The sequence below is a fragment of the Aethalodelphis obliquidens genome, unplaced genomic scaffold (assembly GCF_003676395.1).
Source record: "Aethalodelphis obliquidens isolate GAN/ISIS:26980383/991018 unplaced genomic scaffold, ASM367639v1 scaffold38, whole genome shotgun sequence".
NCBI lineage: Eukaryota > Metazoa > Chordata > Mammalia > Artiodactyla > Delphinidae > Aethalodelphis > Aethalodelphis obliquidens.
The window spans coordinates 12,350,348-12,369,929 of record NW_020837982.1 but is presented as its reverse complement, the minus strand read 5'-3'; the positions used below and the strand labels follow the sequence as shown (position 1 = coordinate 12,369,929).

The 19,582-nt window shown below is 47.0% G+C and overlaps 1 protein-coding gene across 2 annotated transcripts in view; it reads right to left on the bottom strand.

The window, feature by feature from the left end:
* Positions 1 to 939: 939 nt before the first annotated feature.
* The window catches only part of USP43 (ubiquitin specific peptidase 43), a 62,394-nt gene continuing 43,751 nt past the window's right edge, over positions 940 to 19,582 (bottom strand). For both annotated transcript variants that reach the window (XM_027131056.1, XM_027131057.1), the window contains exons 13-15: positions 18,562 to 18,720; positions 17,441 to 17,605; positions 940 to 2,811 (exon numbers count right to left, since the gene is read on the bottom strand). In XM_027131056.1, the coding sequence (XP_026986857.1) occupies positions 1,766 to 2,811; positions 17,441 to 17,605; positions 18,562 to 18,720 (1,370 nt within the window). In that variant the 3' untranslated portion in view covers positions 940 to 1,765. The remainder of the gene's footprint in view (positions 2,812 to 17,440; positions 17,606 to 18,561; positions 18,721 to 19,582) is intronic.

Sequence of the window (19,582 nt, the reverse complement as noted above, 5' to 3'; positions counted from 1 at the left end):
GCCTTAGCAGCTTTTTGGTAAGAAGTGAGGGGATATTTGTTAGAAGAGCTACTGAAAAGTGTGCAAAGCTCTAGGCAACAGGGGACAGTCCACCTGAGACAGGCTGGGACCCGGGACCCTCTACTGCAGTGCTTGCACCTGGACAAACGTCTCCTCTAGCAACAGAATACAAAGAAACTATAAGAGACTAAAAATACCTGCACGCAGGCGCAGTTGGGGCAAATTATGAACAAGAAGATACAAAAAGGCCAAAACGCGACTGCCACTTCTGAGGGGCGGGGAGGAAAAGCAGGGTCCTGCACATGACCCCTGCACACGGCATCACCAAGCGGGTGGGCAGACCACCTGAGCCGTCACTCCGGCCTGACCCCCCCTCACCCCATTTAAGGGACCAGCTCGCCCCACCTCAGGGAGCGAGCAAGGGCACCTGTTGCTTGCTTTCGCTCCCTCCTGCTGCTGCACGAGCCCCAATAAAGCCTTGCCTGAACTCCTCCTCTGGCCTCTCATCAACTTCTATTGATTAAGGAGTCCAAGGACCCTAGTCGGTAACAAAGGGATGGTCCGTTGAGGCAGGCTCAGACTCTCTAGTCCTTGAAAGTACATGCCCTCCAGAGAGAGACCTGGGGAGACTTCTACTTCCTTAGAGAACAGCAAATCATTTTAATTAAAAGTACTTAAAATTTTCAGAGACAACTCAATCGATGGCTTTCTGATATCAACAGCAAAGAGGTTAGATGACAAACAAGGACCTACCGTATATACCGGGAACTATACTCAGTATTTTGTAGTAACCTATAAGGGGAAAGAATCTAAAAAAGAATGTATCTATCTATCTATCCATCTATCTATCATCTATCTGTATAACTGAATCATTGTGCTGTCCACCTGAAACTAACATGACATTGTAAATCAACTATACTCCAATGTTAAAAAATGGTTAAATGGTAAAAAAAAAAAAAAAAGCAATGAGCTAAGTTTATGCAGCAGAAACAAAACAAGATCATTTGTCCAACTTGAATAATTCAGACAGTCATTTGCATGTTTCACAGATGAGCTTTTATTAAAATTGTACATAGATCGCATAATTTTTTTTTAAAAAAGAACTTCCTTTTTTCCCAGTATCAAAATAGTTATCTTTTTTAAATACCTTGAAAAACTTTTAATACAATTATTTTGTTATATATTAAATACTTTCCTAAAATCGGAATCATTTCTCTCCCACCTCATTACCCTAGAATCCTGCTTTAGGGTCGCTATCCCTTTTTTTTTTTTTTTGGCATCCTTAATGCTTTATCCCCCAGAAGCGTCAAGAGGAAAAGAAGATGTTCCTGTTAAGTCCGCTATTTCCCCAAAAAAAAAAAGTTTAAATAGGAGAAACCAATAACAATATTTGATTTGATACTGAAGATTCTTATTAACGAGGCTTCCTCACAGAGTTATGCTCTATGTTTTGCCCACATCCGATCACTCCTTAGTAAAAGTACTCAGGCCCTGAAATTTAAACAAAACAGCAGTTCTTGCCTCGAAATGGTTATGCTTACCCACTAAAGCCCTCTTGTGGTCTGGTGGCATAAAGGCAGCCAACAAGGTATTTTTGGAGTTAGGTGTTGGAAATCTAGATGTGGAGACCAAAACATTTTTATTTTCAGGGGTCACAAGACAACTGTCTTCCCCAAATCCCACTCTCAACACAGGCTGCCTACAGGTGCAGCTCAGTGCAGAGCCACGAGGATGCCAGCTCCACACGTCACTGGAACACACACCGTCAGAAGCTGGACTCGGGCAACGTTTTCTTCCGACCTAAGGAGAGCGTGTGGTACTTCACCTTTGGCAAGGTGCCGAAAGAAGTCTGCTCCCCGGGGACACTCCTCTGTGACGTGCCAAGGGCAGTGGCCCTCGGGAGCCTGCCGGCCTTGCGAGGGAGGCGCAGAGAGCTGGGCGCTGACCGGACGTCCCTCTCCAGGGGGCTGGCGGGGCCCCTGGCCAGGCTCTCTCGAATCCTGAGGGATGGAGACGAGCCCCGGGCCCGCTCATTCACAGCTGGGCTCTGCCTGCCACTCACCACCTCTGCCCTGTCACTCTTCCTGCTCTCCCTCTTCCAAAACACAGACCTCAGAAAGGGGAGGGTTCCCTGTGGGAATCTGTCTGTCGCGGGGTCCCTTCTCTCCACGTTAGCCCTCATCTTGCCAAAGGTATTTGGGCAACTGTCTGCACTGTTTCTAGATAACGTCGCAGCGCTGGGAGCCTTCTTGGGGGAGGGTGTTTGGCCACTGCTCCCCGCCAGGCCACTTCCCTTACAGCTTGTGGTCCTTTGGCCCTCCGGCCGGGCTCGTTTCCCGCCGTCCATTGAGGACATCGCTGTGAGGGGCAGGTCACACTGTCTGGGCAGCCTGATATCCTGACTTGCGTTTTCCTTGAGGTTCCTTGCTGCATTTGGGCCATCTGAGTTGCCAGGGACCGTGCAGCGGCCGGGGTGGCCCGAGGGGCAGGGCGCTTCGGCCAGCACTCTGTCGCCGGCTCGCCCACTATCTTCACCCTTAGCAGAGAGGGTGGCGTCTGACTTCTCATCCCCACCAGCAGTGCCCGTCAGCAGCGGCACGATGGACTGGCTCGTGGACCGAGGTCTCCGTCTGGACTCCAAGTACTCTACCAGCTCGACGGATGCACCCAGGGGTTTCTCCCTGGAGCCAAAAGACCACCGGAGGGGCATGGTCTTGAAGGTCCCCTGCTTGGCTCGGGAAGGGGTGGGCACCTTCATGCTGATGCTGCGGCCTTGGACACCCCGTGCCAAAGGCCTGGACTCCAAGCCTCCTGAAAGAGACACCAAGAGCATCAGTGCCCTAGTATCCCTCCGGCCGCAGTTAAGAGTAGCTGCAAGGCCAGTCTGTCTAACAAGCACTGACCATGCACCTCTGAGGGATCAGGCACTGTCCTGGGTGCTGGAGACACAGCAGCGAACAAGACATCATGGTTCCTGCCCTCGGGAGCATCATGGTTTGTACCCACTGTTCCACGGAACCCATTTATATATGTGAAGCCACAGGGCAAGCCAGCGCCAACCAAGGTAGCTGCACGCCAGGCAGTGCAGACTCCCGAGAATACTCAGTCTCTGAGGCAGCTAGCCTAAGATTTAACACCATTTTCATTCATCTTTATATAGGGCCGTGAAACAGAACGCTCAGCAAAAGTCCCTGCTTTTTCAGGTCAAATTAGGTGCTTGTACTTATCCAGTGCACAAGTCTCAGATACTCTACCTTGGGCTAAAAATAAGAAAAAGAAAAGAAGAGAAAAAGAAAAGTATTGTGTGTTTAATTCTCTCAGAACTGCCAGCTATACCTCCATTGTGTGTTTTGCAACATCTGTATATAGTTAGAAAGATGTTTTTGATATATATTGCTAAGGGCGAAATAGAGTCTAGAAAAACACAGAGTAATCCAACTTGCAAAAATATATACACATGTATATGTGTAGATGTGTGTGTATGGGCATGACGCGTGCATGTGTAAACATACAAAGAAGTATGGAGAAATAAATACTCCATACTTAAATAAATAAAATGAGAAGGTGTAGAGGGAACCATGGGGGTGCTGTGTATTTCTGATTTTCTTCTCAATTCTTTCCTCAATCTCAACATTTCTAAAGGGAACAGACATATACCCAGGTTGTGTATTTTTTTTTTAAGACACAGTCAATCAGTTACCCCCAAAAATTCTATTTACAATAGCATCAAAAAGAATAAACTACTTAGGCATTAACTTAACCAAGGAGGTGACTTGTACACTGAAAACTAGAAAACATTGCCAAAAGAAGCGAAAGATGACATAAATAAATGGAAGCACATCCTGTGTTCGTGGATCGGAAGATTTAATATTGTTAAAATGCCAATATTACCCAAAGCGATCTATGGATTCGATGCAATCCCTATGAAAATCGCCGTGAGGTTTTGAACAGAAATAGACAAACCCATCCTAAAATTCATATGGAATCTCAAGGGACCCCAAATAGTCAGTCACCAAAAAGACACATACTATATGATTCCACTCCATGAAGTATTCTGAGCAGCTAAAATCAGAGAGGCAGAAAGTATAAAGGTGGTTGGGGAAGGAGGGAATAGGGAGTTGGTGTTTAACAGGTATAGAGTTCCAGATTTACAGATGAAAAGAGTTACAGGGATGGTGGTGGTTACAGGCCACACGACAATGTGAATGTACTTCATACAACTGAACTGTACACTTAAAGATGGTTAAGATGGCAAACAAAGTCTGGTACGTGTTTTGGGGTGTTTTTTTTTTCTCCCCTGGCTTGTGGGATCTTAGTTCCCCAACCAGGGATTGAACCCGGGAACCTCAGCAATGAAAGAGCAGAGTGCTAACCACTGGACCGGCAGGGAATTCTCTGTTACGTGTATTTTGACACAATGAAAAAGAAAAAAAAAAAGTTAAAAAGTCCTTGGCCATTGTACCATTAAGACACTTGATTTATGAAATGCCTGCCACCACTGAGAAAGAAATCTTCAGCTGAAGCCCACGTGGCACAAGGACAGTCAGCCTGGGTCAAGGGCACCAGCCTCTCCACTCTCATCACGGAGCACGTGTCAGCTGCCAAAACGAGCCAGGACCACAGCCACCAAAGCCAACCTCTGAGCTGTATGGAGAGGGACCGGGGTCCTCGGAGGCACAGGTGGGGGGCTCAGGAGGTCAAAGGCGCCGGCAGGGAAAGCGCACAGACGTCAGCCAGTAGAGGTGCCAAGGAGGCGAGGGCGTGGAAGGCCCATCAGCTCCACGAGGCATCTGATAGCATCTCTGAGGTTCCGAGGATCTTGCCTTTCAGGTTTTTCACAGATAATCTTCGGTATTTTTCTTTTTCTTTAAAGTACTTCTTCAGATTAGCCATCCACAGACACAATCTCACCCCAAACACTTTGTAATTCCAGTCCCAACTGACGTCGTTGCTCCATCATTAAATTCCCACACCTTGGAAGGAAAAGAAAAAAAAAAAAAACCGTTCTGGGGGCTGAGACACGTGGGAAGGTTTTGTTCCTGGTCCACAGCCCTGGGAAGGGCAGAAAAAGAGCAGCTTTGTGTTAGGAGTCACAAAGCGGTGACGTTCAGCCTTTCAGAACGGGAGGCCCAGCCTGCAGCCCGGGCAGCTGGCAGGTGGCTTGGCCACGGCCTTAACCCGCTCTCCATCCTTCTCCCCGGGCACCCAGCACCGGGCGGCAGCTCATGTCACGGGAAACACAGGTGCCCAGCAGCGCCCAGCTCCTCTTGCGCAAGATGCAGTGAGAAAGCACCTTGGCCATCATGATTTTATTTCATGCTGTTTGTTGGATCTGAGAGGGAGCGAGCGCTTTGGCTACGAGGAGAAATGAATGGGAAAGCACCCAAGCAGACGCAGCACTTACTGTTCACCGAGTACCTTGCTTCTGGGGGGGGGGGGGGGGGGGGGGGGATGGTAAGCCCTTCCCCTGGGGAGCCAGACCTCCAGGGATGCTGGGAGCTAGAGGCAGAGGTGGAGTTCAGAGACCCCTGAGCTATGCTTCCTTTCCCACCATGGAATCCGTGGCCTTGCTCACCCCGAGTCTGGCTTGAGAACCAGGAAGGGCCTAGAAGCTGAAGCCACATTGGGGACATGAATGGTTAAGTGCTTCCTGAGGTTGTATAAGCCCCAGGGCATACACAGGAGCTTCCCGGGTCCCCCAGAGCCCTGCTCACACAGATGGCTCCGGGGCAGCCTGGGAGCCAGACCCCACCACACAGGGGCCCTGGAGCCGGTGGACGCTGCGCTGGGAAATGCCACATCTGCTCCTCTGTGACTTTTTCTCCTGGGCTAATGAAATCGGTCACCGACCCGGCCTCACTATGTGTGCTGTGAGCAGGGGGTGGGGGCTCTTCTCACCATCCTCAGCCCACCTGCAACAGGACAAGACTTTTCCTCGTCCCGTCAAGGGTGTCCCCGACTTATGCACTCAATAAATATTTAATGAGAGCCTACTGGGTGCCAAGGACTGTTTGCAGTGCTGGGGATACAGCTATGGATAAAGTACAACGTGCCTATTCCTTATTGGGCTTGACAAAAAAGCAAAAATACATCCCATGGGATGTAGAGATAAGAGCTAGGATGAAGAAGAAGACAGGGTAAGGGGGAAATAGAGGGTCCTCAGTGAGGAGAGACCTGAGAGAAGGGAGGAAGCTGCATGGAGATCTGGGGATAACAGGTTCCAGGCAGAGGGAGCAGCAAGTGCAAAGGCCCTGAGGCACAGGCAAGCTCAGCAGGTCAGGAAAGCAGCAAAGAGGCCTCCAGGGCTGTAACCAAGGGAGAAAAGGGCCCTAACTAGGGGCCTTCATTTTCTAAGCCCCAACCTGTATTTGCAGACATCTCTGTCTCTGGTTGCACAGTGCAACCTGGGGCAAGCTTGACCCCTAAACTTTTCTCGGGTCCCCCAGAAAGTGAGGAGAAGCTGCACACAACAGCTGAGCCTTGTCCACTTCTGTGACTGAGCTGGCAGGACAAGGCTGGCGAGGGGAAAGGTTGTCTCAGGAGCCAAGGCCACTGCCCCGTCCATCATTCCAAGAACCACGGCCACTCAGGAGAGGGTGGAAGGAAGCCCCGACAGGCAGAAACAGAAAAATAAAAACACACCTAAGGGGGTCTGGCAGTCAGAGAATAAGAATAAACAGAACCAGGGGCTTCCCTGGTGGCGCAGTGGTTGACAATCTGCCTGCTAATGCAGGGGACATGGGTTCGAGCCCTGGTCTGGGAGGATCCCACATGCCGCAGAGCAACTAGGCCCGTGAGCCACAACTACTGAGCCTGCGCGTCTGGAGCCTGTGCTCCGCAACAAGAGAGGCTGCGATAGTGAGAGGCCCGTGCACTGCGATGAAGAGTGGCTCCCGCTTGCCACAACTAGAGAAAGCCCTCGCACAGAAACGAAGACCCAACACAGCAAAAATGAATAAATTAATAAATAAATTTTAAAATAAATACTCCTGTTCTCTGTTTAAAAAAAAAAAAAAAGAAGAATAAACAGAACCATCAGAACAGGCCCTTTTGAGCCGTTAAAGAAAAAGAGACAAAATAAAACAGTCAAGGAGATTCAAGTGCAGAACAACAGGAGACTGAAGAACGTGACTTCCAGGTTTTAAAATTCAGTAAATGAACTGAAGGCAGGCAGGGTCACTGTTAAGACTCAAATCAGTGGCCTGAAGCGATCTTGAAATTTATGACATTTGGTAAATTTCACAAATTTTATAATTGTGAAAGCAATGTTTCATGCCATAGAGCAAAATGACAAAGCGATAGAAAATCACAGGGAAAAGCTAGGAGACTTGGAGGACAGATCTAGGAGACCCAAGAGGCAAATAATAGGAATCTGAAAAGCAGGCAAGACAATAATTAAACAAAAACAGCATTTCCCTAAAGAAAAGTCTGCATCTGTAGAAGGAGAGGCCTCCACAAGTCCCAGGCAGGTTTGAGGAAAAAACCCAGACCCAGGGATATTCTGGGAGAATTTCTAAACTCCAAGGTCAAAGACAGAATTTTAAAAGCTTCCAGCCAGAAAGAACAAGTGACTCTCATGTGAAAAAGAAGAACTTCTCACCTGCAACCCTGGGGCCTCGTAGGCCGTGGGAAAACATCCACAGATGCCCGAAAGAAAAGGACTGCAACCCAAGAGCCCTTCACCAGTCAATCTGCCATTCACTCCCCGGGAAAAGAAAAAATTTCTGGCTCTGCAGAGGAAGAGCATGTTATGCATACCTGAAAAGAATTCTGACCAAACACTAAAAATCAGCACCGAGACCTGAAGACAGAAGGTGATGAAAAGAAGACAGACAGCGGTGTCCAGTGCAATCGTGTACCATCCATCCTCACAGGGGACAGGTGGCCTTAGGATGTGTTACGTGAAGTTAAGTTGGTGTGTTTGGGACAGGAAAGGGACAGCAAGAGTAATTCTGATTACAGTCTGGAACAGAGTTGGAAACCATCTCAGCAAAATCTAAGAACTGGGGACTGACGAGGGGGTGCTGTTGAAACAGACCAGAGAGAGCCTGGGAAAGCATCTCGAAGCTCTCATTTGGGGGGAATGACACGGAAGCATTAAAAGGTCTCATCAGGGAAAAGAGAAAAGGCAGTGATGAAACAGAATGACTTGCAGGAAATAGCAGGCTTCTCGTATCCATATGATAATTGGAAAATGCCTTTAATTTTAAATATAGGGAAGCATGAGGTAAGAATTAACAAGATGGGAAAGAATAGCACTTCCCACTGAACCAGGGGAAAAAAGGGAACACACAGCAACATGATCAAACCAGTAAAAATAAGAAAAAAGAATCGGTGATAGAAATATTTTTTTAATGAAATGAATGTATATATACTACTATATATCAAATAGATAACCAACAAGGCCCTACTGTATAGCACAGGGAGCTATATCAATATTTTGTAATAACCTATAAGGGAAAAGAATCCAAAGAAGAATATATATATATATGTATATATATAGGACTTACCTGGTGGCGCAGCGGTTAAGAATCCGCCTGCCAATGTAGGGGACACAGGTTCGAGCCCTGGTCCAGGAAGATCCCATATGCCGCAGAGCAGCTAAGCCCGTGCATCACAACTACTGAGCCTGGGCTCTACAGCCCAAGAGCCACAACTACTGAGCCCATGTGCCACAACTACTGAAGCCCCCATGCCTAGAGCTCGTGCTCTGCAACAAGAGAAGCCCACGCACTGCAACGAAGAGTAGCCCCCGCTCGCCGCAACTAGAGAAAACCCACCCGCAGCAACGAAGACCCAAAGCAACGAAAAATAAATAAATTAATTTATTTTTTAAAAAAAGAATATATATATATAACTGAATCACTGTGCTGTGTATACCTGAAACTAACACAATACCGTAAATCAACTTTACTTAAATAAAAAAAAATCTCTATGAGAAAATGTACAAAAAAATATAAAATGACATGAAATCAAGTTTGGTAGTTGATTTTAAGTATGAATGGACTGAAGTCTCCCTTGTTAGACAGGCTTTGAATTTTTTACGTTTAAAAAACAAAACAAAACACAGCAACATACTGTTTCTCAGAAACCACTTAAATCTAACTCAAAAAGAGAGGTTTATAAAGTAAAAGAGAAGGGCAAAATGACACCAGGCAAATGCAAGCAAGAAGAAAGAAAGAAGGGGTGGAATTATTCATCTCAAACAAAGTAGAATTTATGATTAAAAGCATTAAGCAGGGCTTCCCTGGTGGCGCAGTGGTTGAGAGTCCGCCTGCCGATGCAGGGGACACGGGTTCGTGCCCCGGTCCGGGAAGATCCCACATGCCGCGGAGCGGCTGGGCCCGTGAGCCATGACCGCTGAGCCTGCGCGCCCGGAGCCTGTGCTCCGCAAAGGGAGAGGCCACAGGAGTGAGAGGCCCGCGTACCGCAAAAAAAAAAAAAAAGATGCTCAACATCGCTAATTATCAGAGAAATGCAAATCAAAACTACAATGAGGTATCACCTCACGCTGGTGAGAATGGCCATCGTTAAAAAGTTAATAAATGCTGGAGAGGGTGTGGAGAAAACGGAACCCTCCTTCACTGTTGGTGGGAATGTAAATTGGTGCAGCCACTACGGAGAACAGTATGGAGGTTCCTTTAAAAACTAAAAACAGAACTACCATATCATCCAGCAATCCCACTCCTGAGCATATACCCTGAGTAAAAGCTAATTTGAAAAGATACATGCATCCTTATGTTCACAGCTGCCCTATTTACAATCGTCAAGACACGGAAACAACCTAAATGTCCATCGACAGATGAATGCGTAAAGAAGATGTGGTACATATACAATAGAATACCACTCAGTCATAAAAAAGAATGAAATAATGCCATTTGCAGCAACATGGATGCACCTAGAGATTATCATACTAAGTGAAGTAAGTCAGACAAAGACAACTATCATACGGTATCACTTGTATGTGAAATCTAAAATATGACACAAATGAACTTATTTACAAAACAGAAACAGACTCACAGACAGAGGATGCAAACTTATGGTTACCAAAGGGGAAAGGGGGTAGGGGAGGGATAAATTAGGAGTTTGGGATTAGCAGATACAAACTACTATATATAAAATAAACAACAAGGTCCTACTTTATAGCACAGGGAACTATATTCAGTATCTTATTCTATATTCAATAATGGAAAAGAATATAAAAAAGAACATATATATATGTATATTTAAAACTGAATCACTTTGCTGTACACCAGAAACTAACACAACATTATAAATCAACTGTACATCAATTAAAAAACAAAAAGACATAGGGAAATTGAATGCAACAATCAACTCACCTAATTTAATAAAGCTCACATTCCTCAGAAGACAATGTACCTTATTTTGTGTATACACAGAACACTGACAAAATAACCATCATGCAGTTACTTGATCACAAAAAGGGAATCATTTTTGAAAACCACATTTTTGGATCACCAGTCATAAAATTAGACATAAAGAATAAAAGGGTGACCAAAACCTCTTAAATACTTGACACCCAGATAACCTTTAGATCAAAGAGGAAATCAAAACTGAAACAACATACTATTTGGAAAGCACTGAAAAAGAAAAACAAAACCTTTGAGGCTCAATAAAGCCATAGAGGAAATTTACCATCAGGAGCACTGACACCGAAACGCTTTAGTCTCAGGGCTCCTCCTCTGCAAAGGACTTTAGCAATTTTTTCACATGGTCACGTTTTTATAACAATTGAAAAAGTAAGGTATTTCTTTGTCCTTTTTCTTATAGAGCCTCTCCCAATACCCATCCCCAATTACTTAAGTTGCATACCCCACAAAACTTGGATCTGTTCATTTTTGTTTTAAAATGCCTTCGTTATTATGAGGTCCCCATAACCAGAGCTACCAGAAGGATGAAGTTGCCAAGCTATCAGTGTTTCTCTACAGGGGACTGCTGGCTTTGGGAAGGACAGGTCTGTACCACATGGTACCATCCCTGGGCATTGCAAGACATTTAGCATCCCTGCCCCCTGGGGACTAAATGCCAATCATGCCCTCTACTCATTTTGACAGTAAAAAAAGTCTTCCACATACTCGTGGGGAGAGGAGTTAGTACCAATCACTGTTGAAAGCCTATGTGCTGGATTTTGATCTTGCCCCGGGCTTAGTATTAACAGTAAAATAAAGCTGGATTTTCAACCATCTCAGAGCTTCCCAAACAGGTTTCAAATCTATCACCATTATATTCAGACTCCAAGAGGGAATGCTCCCTTTGGAAGGGAGGCTCTGGCAGTGTCCAGAAGGAATAGCCTTGAATTTAGAATTTTTTTTTAACATCTTTATTGGAGTATAATTGCTTTACCATGGTGTGTTAGTTTCTGCTTTATAACAAAGTGAATCAGTTATACATATACATATGTTCCCATATCTCCTCCCTCTTGCATCTCCCTCCTGCCCTCCCTATCCCACCCCTCTAGGTGGTCACAAAGCACCGAGCTGATCTCCCTGTGCTATGCGGCTGCTTCCCACTAGCTATCTATTTTACATTTGGTAGTGTATATATGTCCATGCCACTCTCTCACTTTGTCACAGCTTACCCTTCCCCCTCCCCATATCCTCAAGTCCATTCTCTAGTAGGTCTGTGTCTTTATTCCCGTCTTACCCCTAGGTTCTTCATGACATTTTTTTTCTTAGATTCCATATATATGTGTTAGCATACAGTATTCGTCTTTTTCTTTCTGACTTACTTCACTCTGTATGACAGACTCTAGGTCCATCCACCTCACTACAAATAACTCAATTTCGTTTCTTTTTATGGCTGAGTAATATTCCATTGTATATATGTGCCACATCTTCTTTATCCATTCATCCAATGATGGACACTTAGGTTGTTTCCATCTCTGGGCTACTGTAAATAGAGCTGCAATGAACATTTTGGTACACGACTCTTTTTGAATTATGGTTTTCTCAGGGTATATGCCCAGTAGTGGGATTCCTGGGTCGTATGGTAGTTCTATTTGTAGTTTTTTAAGGAACCTCCATACTGTTCTCCATATTGGCTGTATCAATTCACATTCCCACCAGCAGTGCAAGAGGGTTCCCTTTTCTCCACACCCTCTCCAGCATTTATTGTTTCTAGATTTTTTGATGATGGCCATTCTGACTGGTGTGAGATGATACCTCATTGTAGTTTTGATTTGCATTCTCTAATGACTAATGATGTTGAGCATTCTTTCATGTGTTTGTTGCCCATCTGTATATCTTCTTTGGAGAAACGTCTATTTAGGTCTTCTGACCATTTTTGGATTGGGTTGTTTGTTTTTCTGTTATTGAGCTGCATGAGCTGCTTGTATATTTTGGAGATTAATCCTTTGTCAGTTGCTTCATTTGCAAATACTTTCTCCCAACCTGAGGGTTGTCGTTTGGTCTTGTTTATGGTTTCCTTTGCTGTGCAAAAGCTAAGAGCCACAGAGCCAGGACTCTGGCAGCCAGAGGGAGCAGGTCTATGTGCAGCCCGGTTACTTCCCAGGTGAGCTTGTGACTGGTTACGTCGTTATGTCCGGGGCTCAGCTTTCTCCTTGGTAAAAGGGCTATCATTTCACCTCTCCCAGAGTTCTGAATGAGTAGATGAGATAAGTAACATGCCTGCAAGGGTCTGGAGGACAGTTATTCTGCAATATTACTTCTCCTCCCATCCCAGCCCTCTCTGTCTCTCTGGGGAGTTTTCTGGAGCTATGCCTGACGCCTGTCTGAGTACCCTGCTGAAAAGTTGGCCATCTTTTGAAGTTGCCTCCTTAAGGCGTGTGAAACACATTTCTTCTTGGGAGAACTGAGAAATGGCCCAAGGTCCTACGCCTCTGGACAGAACTGGGATGAATTTATGAGCCTGTCAGTGGCTCACGCTGATGGGGGATGGACAAGCTGGGGAAGGAATGCCTTTTTTTGTTCACCAGACACTACCCTAAATGTGCAGTCATAAAAATGTGAAGGGAAAAGAAACGCCCAGACAGGGTGAGTCAGAATATAATGCATGAAATAGTACGCCAACACAGAGCGGATTCTAAGGAAATCAGACCGCTGTGATTTGCAGGGGGCAGTGGTGCAATCAGCCTTCTGTCTAATAGTGAGATACTGGGAGCCAAGATGCTGAACATGGAGGAATAATTCACCAAAATTTGATACATAAACCATAATAACCAGAGGGTTAGAGTCCATGACAATCTAAAACCACCTGCCGCTTTAAAATTCTATCATCAGGGGAGTTCCCTGGTGGCGCAGTGGTTAAGAATCTGCCTGCCAATGCAGGGAACACGGGTTCAAGCCCTGGTCTGGGAAGATCTCACATGCCGTGGAGCAACTAAGCCTGGGCGCCACAACTACTGAGCCTGTGCTCTAGAGCCTGCATGCCACAACTACTGAGCCCACGTGACTAGAGCCCGTGCTCCGCAACAAGAGAAGCCACCGCAGTGAGAAGCCCGCGCACCGCAACGAAAAGTAGCCCTCGCTCGCCGCAACTAGAGAAAGCCCGCCGGTAGCAATGAAGATCCAACGCAGCCAAAAATAAATAAATTTATAAAAAAAAAATTCTATCATCATATTTATTCCCTCTCAAATATGTAACAAGAGCCTGGGACACACCAGGAACTGTGGTAGCTACTTTGATAGAACAGTAACTTAAAGTGTAAAGGAATAAGTAGCTGACGAAGAAACACACAAACACCCCAACAATTTCACTCCCAGGTAAACAGCCAACAGAAATGCAGACGTACGTACAACAGAAAGGCATGAACAAAAATGGTCATAGCCGTACTACTAGTAATAGCCCCAAACGGAAACAACCCCAATATCCAACCACAATGGAACAAATAAGCAAAATGTAATCTATTCCTACAGTGTGGGAGGTTTTGATGAGGCAAGTGGAGCACCCCATCAGGGTGCAAAAGGACACCAGCAGACGTTTCCCAAAGACAGTCCGTCACGTGTCTTCACCACAAAACGTGTGTGGATTTTTGGAGAATCCACAAATAACTCAAGAATCCGGAAATCACTAACGACTCAAAGTGCCTCCCCTGACGATCAAGCCAAACTTCTCCAGGTCAGCCTCTGAGATCAAATCCAGCCCATCTGTGAACCCCTCGCACATAAGGTGGTTCTCCCCACCCTACCCATCATGATTTCTTTTCCAAATGCCTGCTTTTGCTTTTTTATTGACAATGGTCAACAGTCAATAGACAACAATCTCTCTTTCTCTCTCTCTCTGATATGTACAATTAAACTTGCCGTGCAGAGAACCTGTAACAGAGAACAAACATGACTCCATGTTGGATCTATTTCTTTAGCTGTAACCCTTGTGCTCTGTTGCCTATCTCAGTCATGCTGGCTCTGCACCTTTTGTAAAAGAATATTGCCTAGAGCCTGAAATATAGCCCATTTTCAAGGAGCTGACCTTTAAAGGTATAACAATTTCCCATTCACGTAGAGATAAAAAGTTGCAAAACAGAAAATAACCATTCTCTTGTTGGAGGTTTATAGGAACATTGTGACCAGACCTACCTGGGCAGCTGCAAGAACAAAGGATTCCTGCCCTGAGAAGTGTGCAAGGCCCAGCCACATCCCCTCCCCTTGATTTCTACCTTGGGTAGATGGTTCTGTGCGGCACGAACCCACCATCTTCCCGGCCTGCTGGCTTAACAAATAAAGTCGCTATTCCTTGCGCCAACACTATGGTCTCTTGATCTATTGGCCTGTCATGCCGTGAGCAGTACAAGCTTAGACTCGGTAACAAACTTTATGTGTCTGAGTTATTTTGGGTTGGTTTGTGTTTTTTGTTTGTTTGTTTTTGCGGTACGCGGGCCTCTCACCGCTGGGGCCCCTCCCGCCGCGGAGCACAGGCCCCGGACGCGCAGGCTCAGCGGCCATGGCTCACGGGCCCAGCCGTTCCGTGGCATGTGGGATCTTCCCGGACGGGGGCACGAAGCCGCGTCCCCTGCATCGGCAGGCGGACTCCCAACCACTGCGCCACCAGGGAAGCCCTGTTTTTTTGTTTCTGATAAATGGAATAAAATGAAAAAGGCATTGATACATACCACAAATATACGTCTCACCAATATAATGTTGAACAAAAGAAGTCAAAGAAAAAAGAATGTGTGGGCTTCCCTGGTGGCGCAGTGGTTGGGAGTCCGCCTGCCGATGCAGGGGACGCGGCTTCGTGACCCCGTCCGGGAGGATCCCACATGCCGTGGAGCGGCTGGGCCCGTGAGCCATGGCCGCTGAGCCTGCGCGTCCGGGGCCTGTGCTCCGCGGCGGGAGGGGCCACAGCGGTGAGAGGCCCGTGTACCAAAAAAAAAAAAAAAAGAATGTGTGACTCCATTTATATAAAGTTTCCAACGAGGCAAAACTAATCAATGTGTTAGAAGTCAGAATAATACTTCCTGCTGGAAAGGACGGAAACAGTAAAGATTGAGAAGGATACGGGGTTGGGGTGGGGGGAGGTAGAGATGACCTAGAACTTTCTATTGCTTAATCTCAGCAATAGTTACATGGGTATGTTGTATGATAATTCATCAGATGTGCACTTGTGATCAGTACACTTTACTGTATATACGTGGTACTTCAATTAAAGTTTTTTTATTTATAAAACCAAATCAGGTGCTAATAGGAAACATGGAAACTAAAAGTGATTAAAAAGTGCTGCCACCTTCTGATGGAAGGAACACGGAGGCTAAAGATACACAGACGGACGGACAGACACACGTGTGCTTTTCTGAAAACGTTTGTTTCTGTAGTTATTGCCTCTGCCTCCTGCGTGATCATCACATTTTCCCTCTAGTCGGGACCATCTGAATGCTAACATGCTCCATTAGTTCTCATTTGGCAAAGAAAACCCCAAAGTGCTGTCAGCCCACATTCCTCTGCAGCTACTGCCTCTTTAATCACAGTCTTTGATGGAACCCATATCCACCGTCAATTCTTTAACCCAGTCTCTTTTCCACCTGTTACTGACAGCTTCCATTCTTTCCAAACCGTGATAGATGCTCTTGGCAAGTCACTGGTGACCTTCCAGCCCGATGGTCACTTACCCATCTTCATCCTACTCAGCCTCTCAACAGTGTGTGACACAGTTGGCTTCTTCCTCCTTGAAAGATTCCCCTTTTTTGCATCTGTGATCCATGTTTGCCCAGTTTTCTTCCTATTTCACAGGCCACTCCTCTGTTTTCTGTGCTGTCCTCTCTGCCTTTGCTCAACCTCTAGATGTAGGAGAGCTCCAGGGTTGGTCTTAGGTCTTTACTTGTTTCTATCTGTATAATTTCCCTACGAGAGCTCAGCCAGCCCCGTGGCTTTAAAGTCCATCCGTGTGGTGATGACCCTCAAATATTTTTCTCCACTCCTTAGCTATCATCTTGATCTGGAAGTCTTACCGGAGTCTCAAAACGACCATGTCAAACATTGGATTTCCCTCTAAAATAGACCCAGCATCCTAGCCAACCAAGCCCTTCCCACCTGTACTACTACTGGTCACCTAGTTATGTGGACACCAAGCAAAGAGTCCTCCTTGGTTCCTCTCTCCCTCACACCCCAAACCAGCAAATCCTGTTAGCTCTATCTTCAAATATACCCCGGATCTGACCACCTCGTACCTCACCCACTAACCCAAGCCACCACCTGCTCTCGCCTGGAAAACCACAGCCAGACCTCTCAGCTGGCCGTCTGGCTTCCTACCCCTCCTGTGATGCATTCACACAGCAGCTAAAGTAGGCTTTGCGAAAGTATCAGATTGATGACCTGCTGCTCAAATCTCCCAGTAGCTCCCACCCACCCCTGCAACTGGCATACAATGCAGACTTGGTACCATGTGACAAAGGCACGCTCCCAACTACCTCCTGTCACTCTGGCCGCAGCTCTGGTCCCTCCTGCACCCCCCTACCCCCCCGTCCCACGCTCACTCCCACCTCACAGCCCTCACCCTGACCGTGTGGAGCACACGCCCAGACTTCACAGGACTCACTCGCACTCAGGCCTCTGCTCCAAACTCACCTCCTCGGAAAGGCCTTCCCCGCCCGCCCCACCTAACGGGCCCTCTGCACCCCTTCTCCCCCACCCCTGGCCTAGATACCTTCTTCCCTTGATGATTCACCTCCTCGCCCTCATCCCTGCTTTACACCCCGTCATGAGATTCATTCACTCGTTGATGCGCTGTGGGCCCCCTTTAGATGGTCAGCTCCAGGGAGCACAGAAAGAAGGCACCTGCAGCCAGAGGGCAGTGGGCAGGCGGCGGGCCAGGTCCTGAGAGCCCCGATTTGGGAAATCAATAAACCTCTCGTACCGAGGGACTCTGTACGCTCCGAGCCGTGAAGTGCTAGCACCTCATAAAGCTGAGGAGTGACGGTCGTTACAGAGAATGAAAGCTCAGCGAGTTTAACCAACGTGACCGAACGTACCCTTTTCTTGGCTGGGGAGGCTCCTGGTGCAGGAGGCAGGCCCAGGCAGCTGGGGCCGGGCAGGGCCGGGGGTGGGGCTCCAGGACAGCAGGCTGCCCCTCATGCTACCATCACTGCTCCCAAGCCGGAGGAGCCAGTGATCGGACAAGGAGGAACTGGTGGAACCTGTAGGAGCACAGAGAGGGCAGGCTGGACCCAACTCCATCCTTCGGGGCCCCTCGGGCACCTCTCACGGCCAGATTCCCATCCCCGAGCCCGGAGCTACAGAACCAGAGTAGAATTACAGAAACGAGACTGAATCTCTGGAGGAGAACCTATAACTGACGAACCATGAGACAAAGCCTACACACTTAGGGAAAGGCACTCGGGCACAGAAAGGACAGAATGTTGATGAGAACTGAAAGGCTTTTCGTGAAATTACTGGTCGCCAAGTCCAGTTTTCTAAATATGGCATGTTTTTCACTCTCGCCACGTCTACCTTCTGTGAAAAGAAGGCAGACTTTGCATGACGGGGGGTTTAGACCTGCTGGGGCATCTGGTTTTACTTGGCCATTTTCCAACCATCTGGGTGCAGAAGATCTGAGTCATTTTTTTAAAAATGTTCTTTCGCTCCTAAGTAAGGATGGCTAGTTCGCAGAGTGAAATCTGGCACACAAAAAGGTGCGTTTTGACCCTTCTTTTCCATCTCCAGACTGCCAAGCAAGCTGGAGGTTGTCTAATAAACTTATCTCTGGGGTGTGGTTAAGTAACTATTTCCTATGAAGGCCCCTCATCCCTTATAACTGCCCTTCCCTTTCTACCAGGACTAATGCAGGGTTCTACTGCACAACTTTAATTAAGACCTGGCTCAGCATGGGTGGGAGCGGAAATATGGAATCCCATGCTCCCAAGAACCACCCGCCACAGATACAGAATCTTATTCCTTTTCCCGTTCTTGCATTTCAGTGTGTCCCTCCCACGTCCTTACAAACGGGACACTAGTCTGTAGGGCTCTACACGCTCTGTAGCAGCAAAGCTTCCTCTTTCAGATCCTTGCCGACCTCTCCCGGGCCTCGATGTCTGATAGAGCATCCTCCCCGTTCCCAATCCTCCCCTCTCCTATAAGGACCAGCAAAACCTACCTCTCATGGAGCTGCTGGCTGACCAGGGAGGGATGCTGTTTCTCTTCTGATAAAACAGGATGTAAGCCCCTCGCGTATTGACCTCATCTTCTAGAAGCGGTTCCACCGTGCTGTCGTCATAACTGTACCACTGGCCATCCAGAGAGTTCCGGCAGTAGGCTGCGAAGGTCCAAACCCCAAGTCCCCATTATTGGAGCCCCCCAAAGCAGGAAGACATTTCCCACTGGCATGGCTGAAAAACGGACGTTTGTAATAGAAACGCTGGACCACTTTTAGCCAGAAGTGAATGTGGCAGAATCAGCAAGGATAACCAGTTACACACCCAGATGCTCACTGATCCAGTGAGCTGTTACCACACAAGCTGAATCCTTACGTCGTAGAGCCCGTTCAGGCAAAATCTCCAGTAAGAGGGAGTCCCGATTTATAACACTTACGGGAGTCCCAGGCAATAAGGCCAATGTCCATCCCCGTTCTTTTGAGGACCTTCAAAATGCATGTCTCTGATTCAGTACGCAAGGAAAATATGCAGTTGGGATTATGGTACACTTCTTTCCTACCTAAGAACTGCAGTCAAACATTTAAGAAAATGTTCATAAATAAGATTCTCACCACCTTCTAAACAAGTACGAGAAATAGTCCTCTCCTTTCCCTCCACACCTCAGTAAATGGCTCCATAACTATTCCACAACCATTCCATAACCGTAATTCGGAAGTCAGCCAACATTTTTCTGTAATGGGCCAAACAGACAACGTTTTAGGCTTTGCAGGTCCCCGATGGCCACATACGGTCTCTGCCATGTATTGTTGTTGTTTTGGTTGGGTTTTTTTAAACCACTTTTTAGCATGTAAAAACCACTTTTAACTCATGGGCTGTACAAATACGGTGCCAGACTGGATGTGGCCCACAAGCCACACTTTCCTGGCTCCTGCACCAGCCCAAGGGGGCACGGAGAAGGTCGTCTCTGCTCCTCCTTTTCTCTTCCACCCCACGCTGAGTCCAAAAGCCAGTCTCACTGATCCT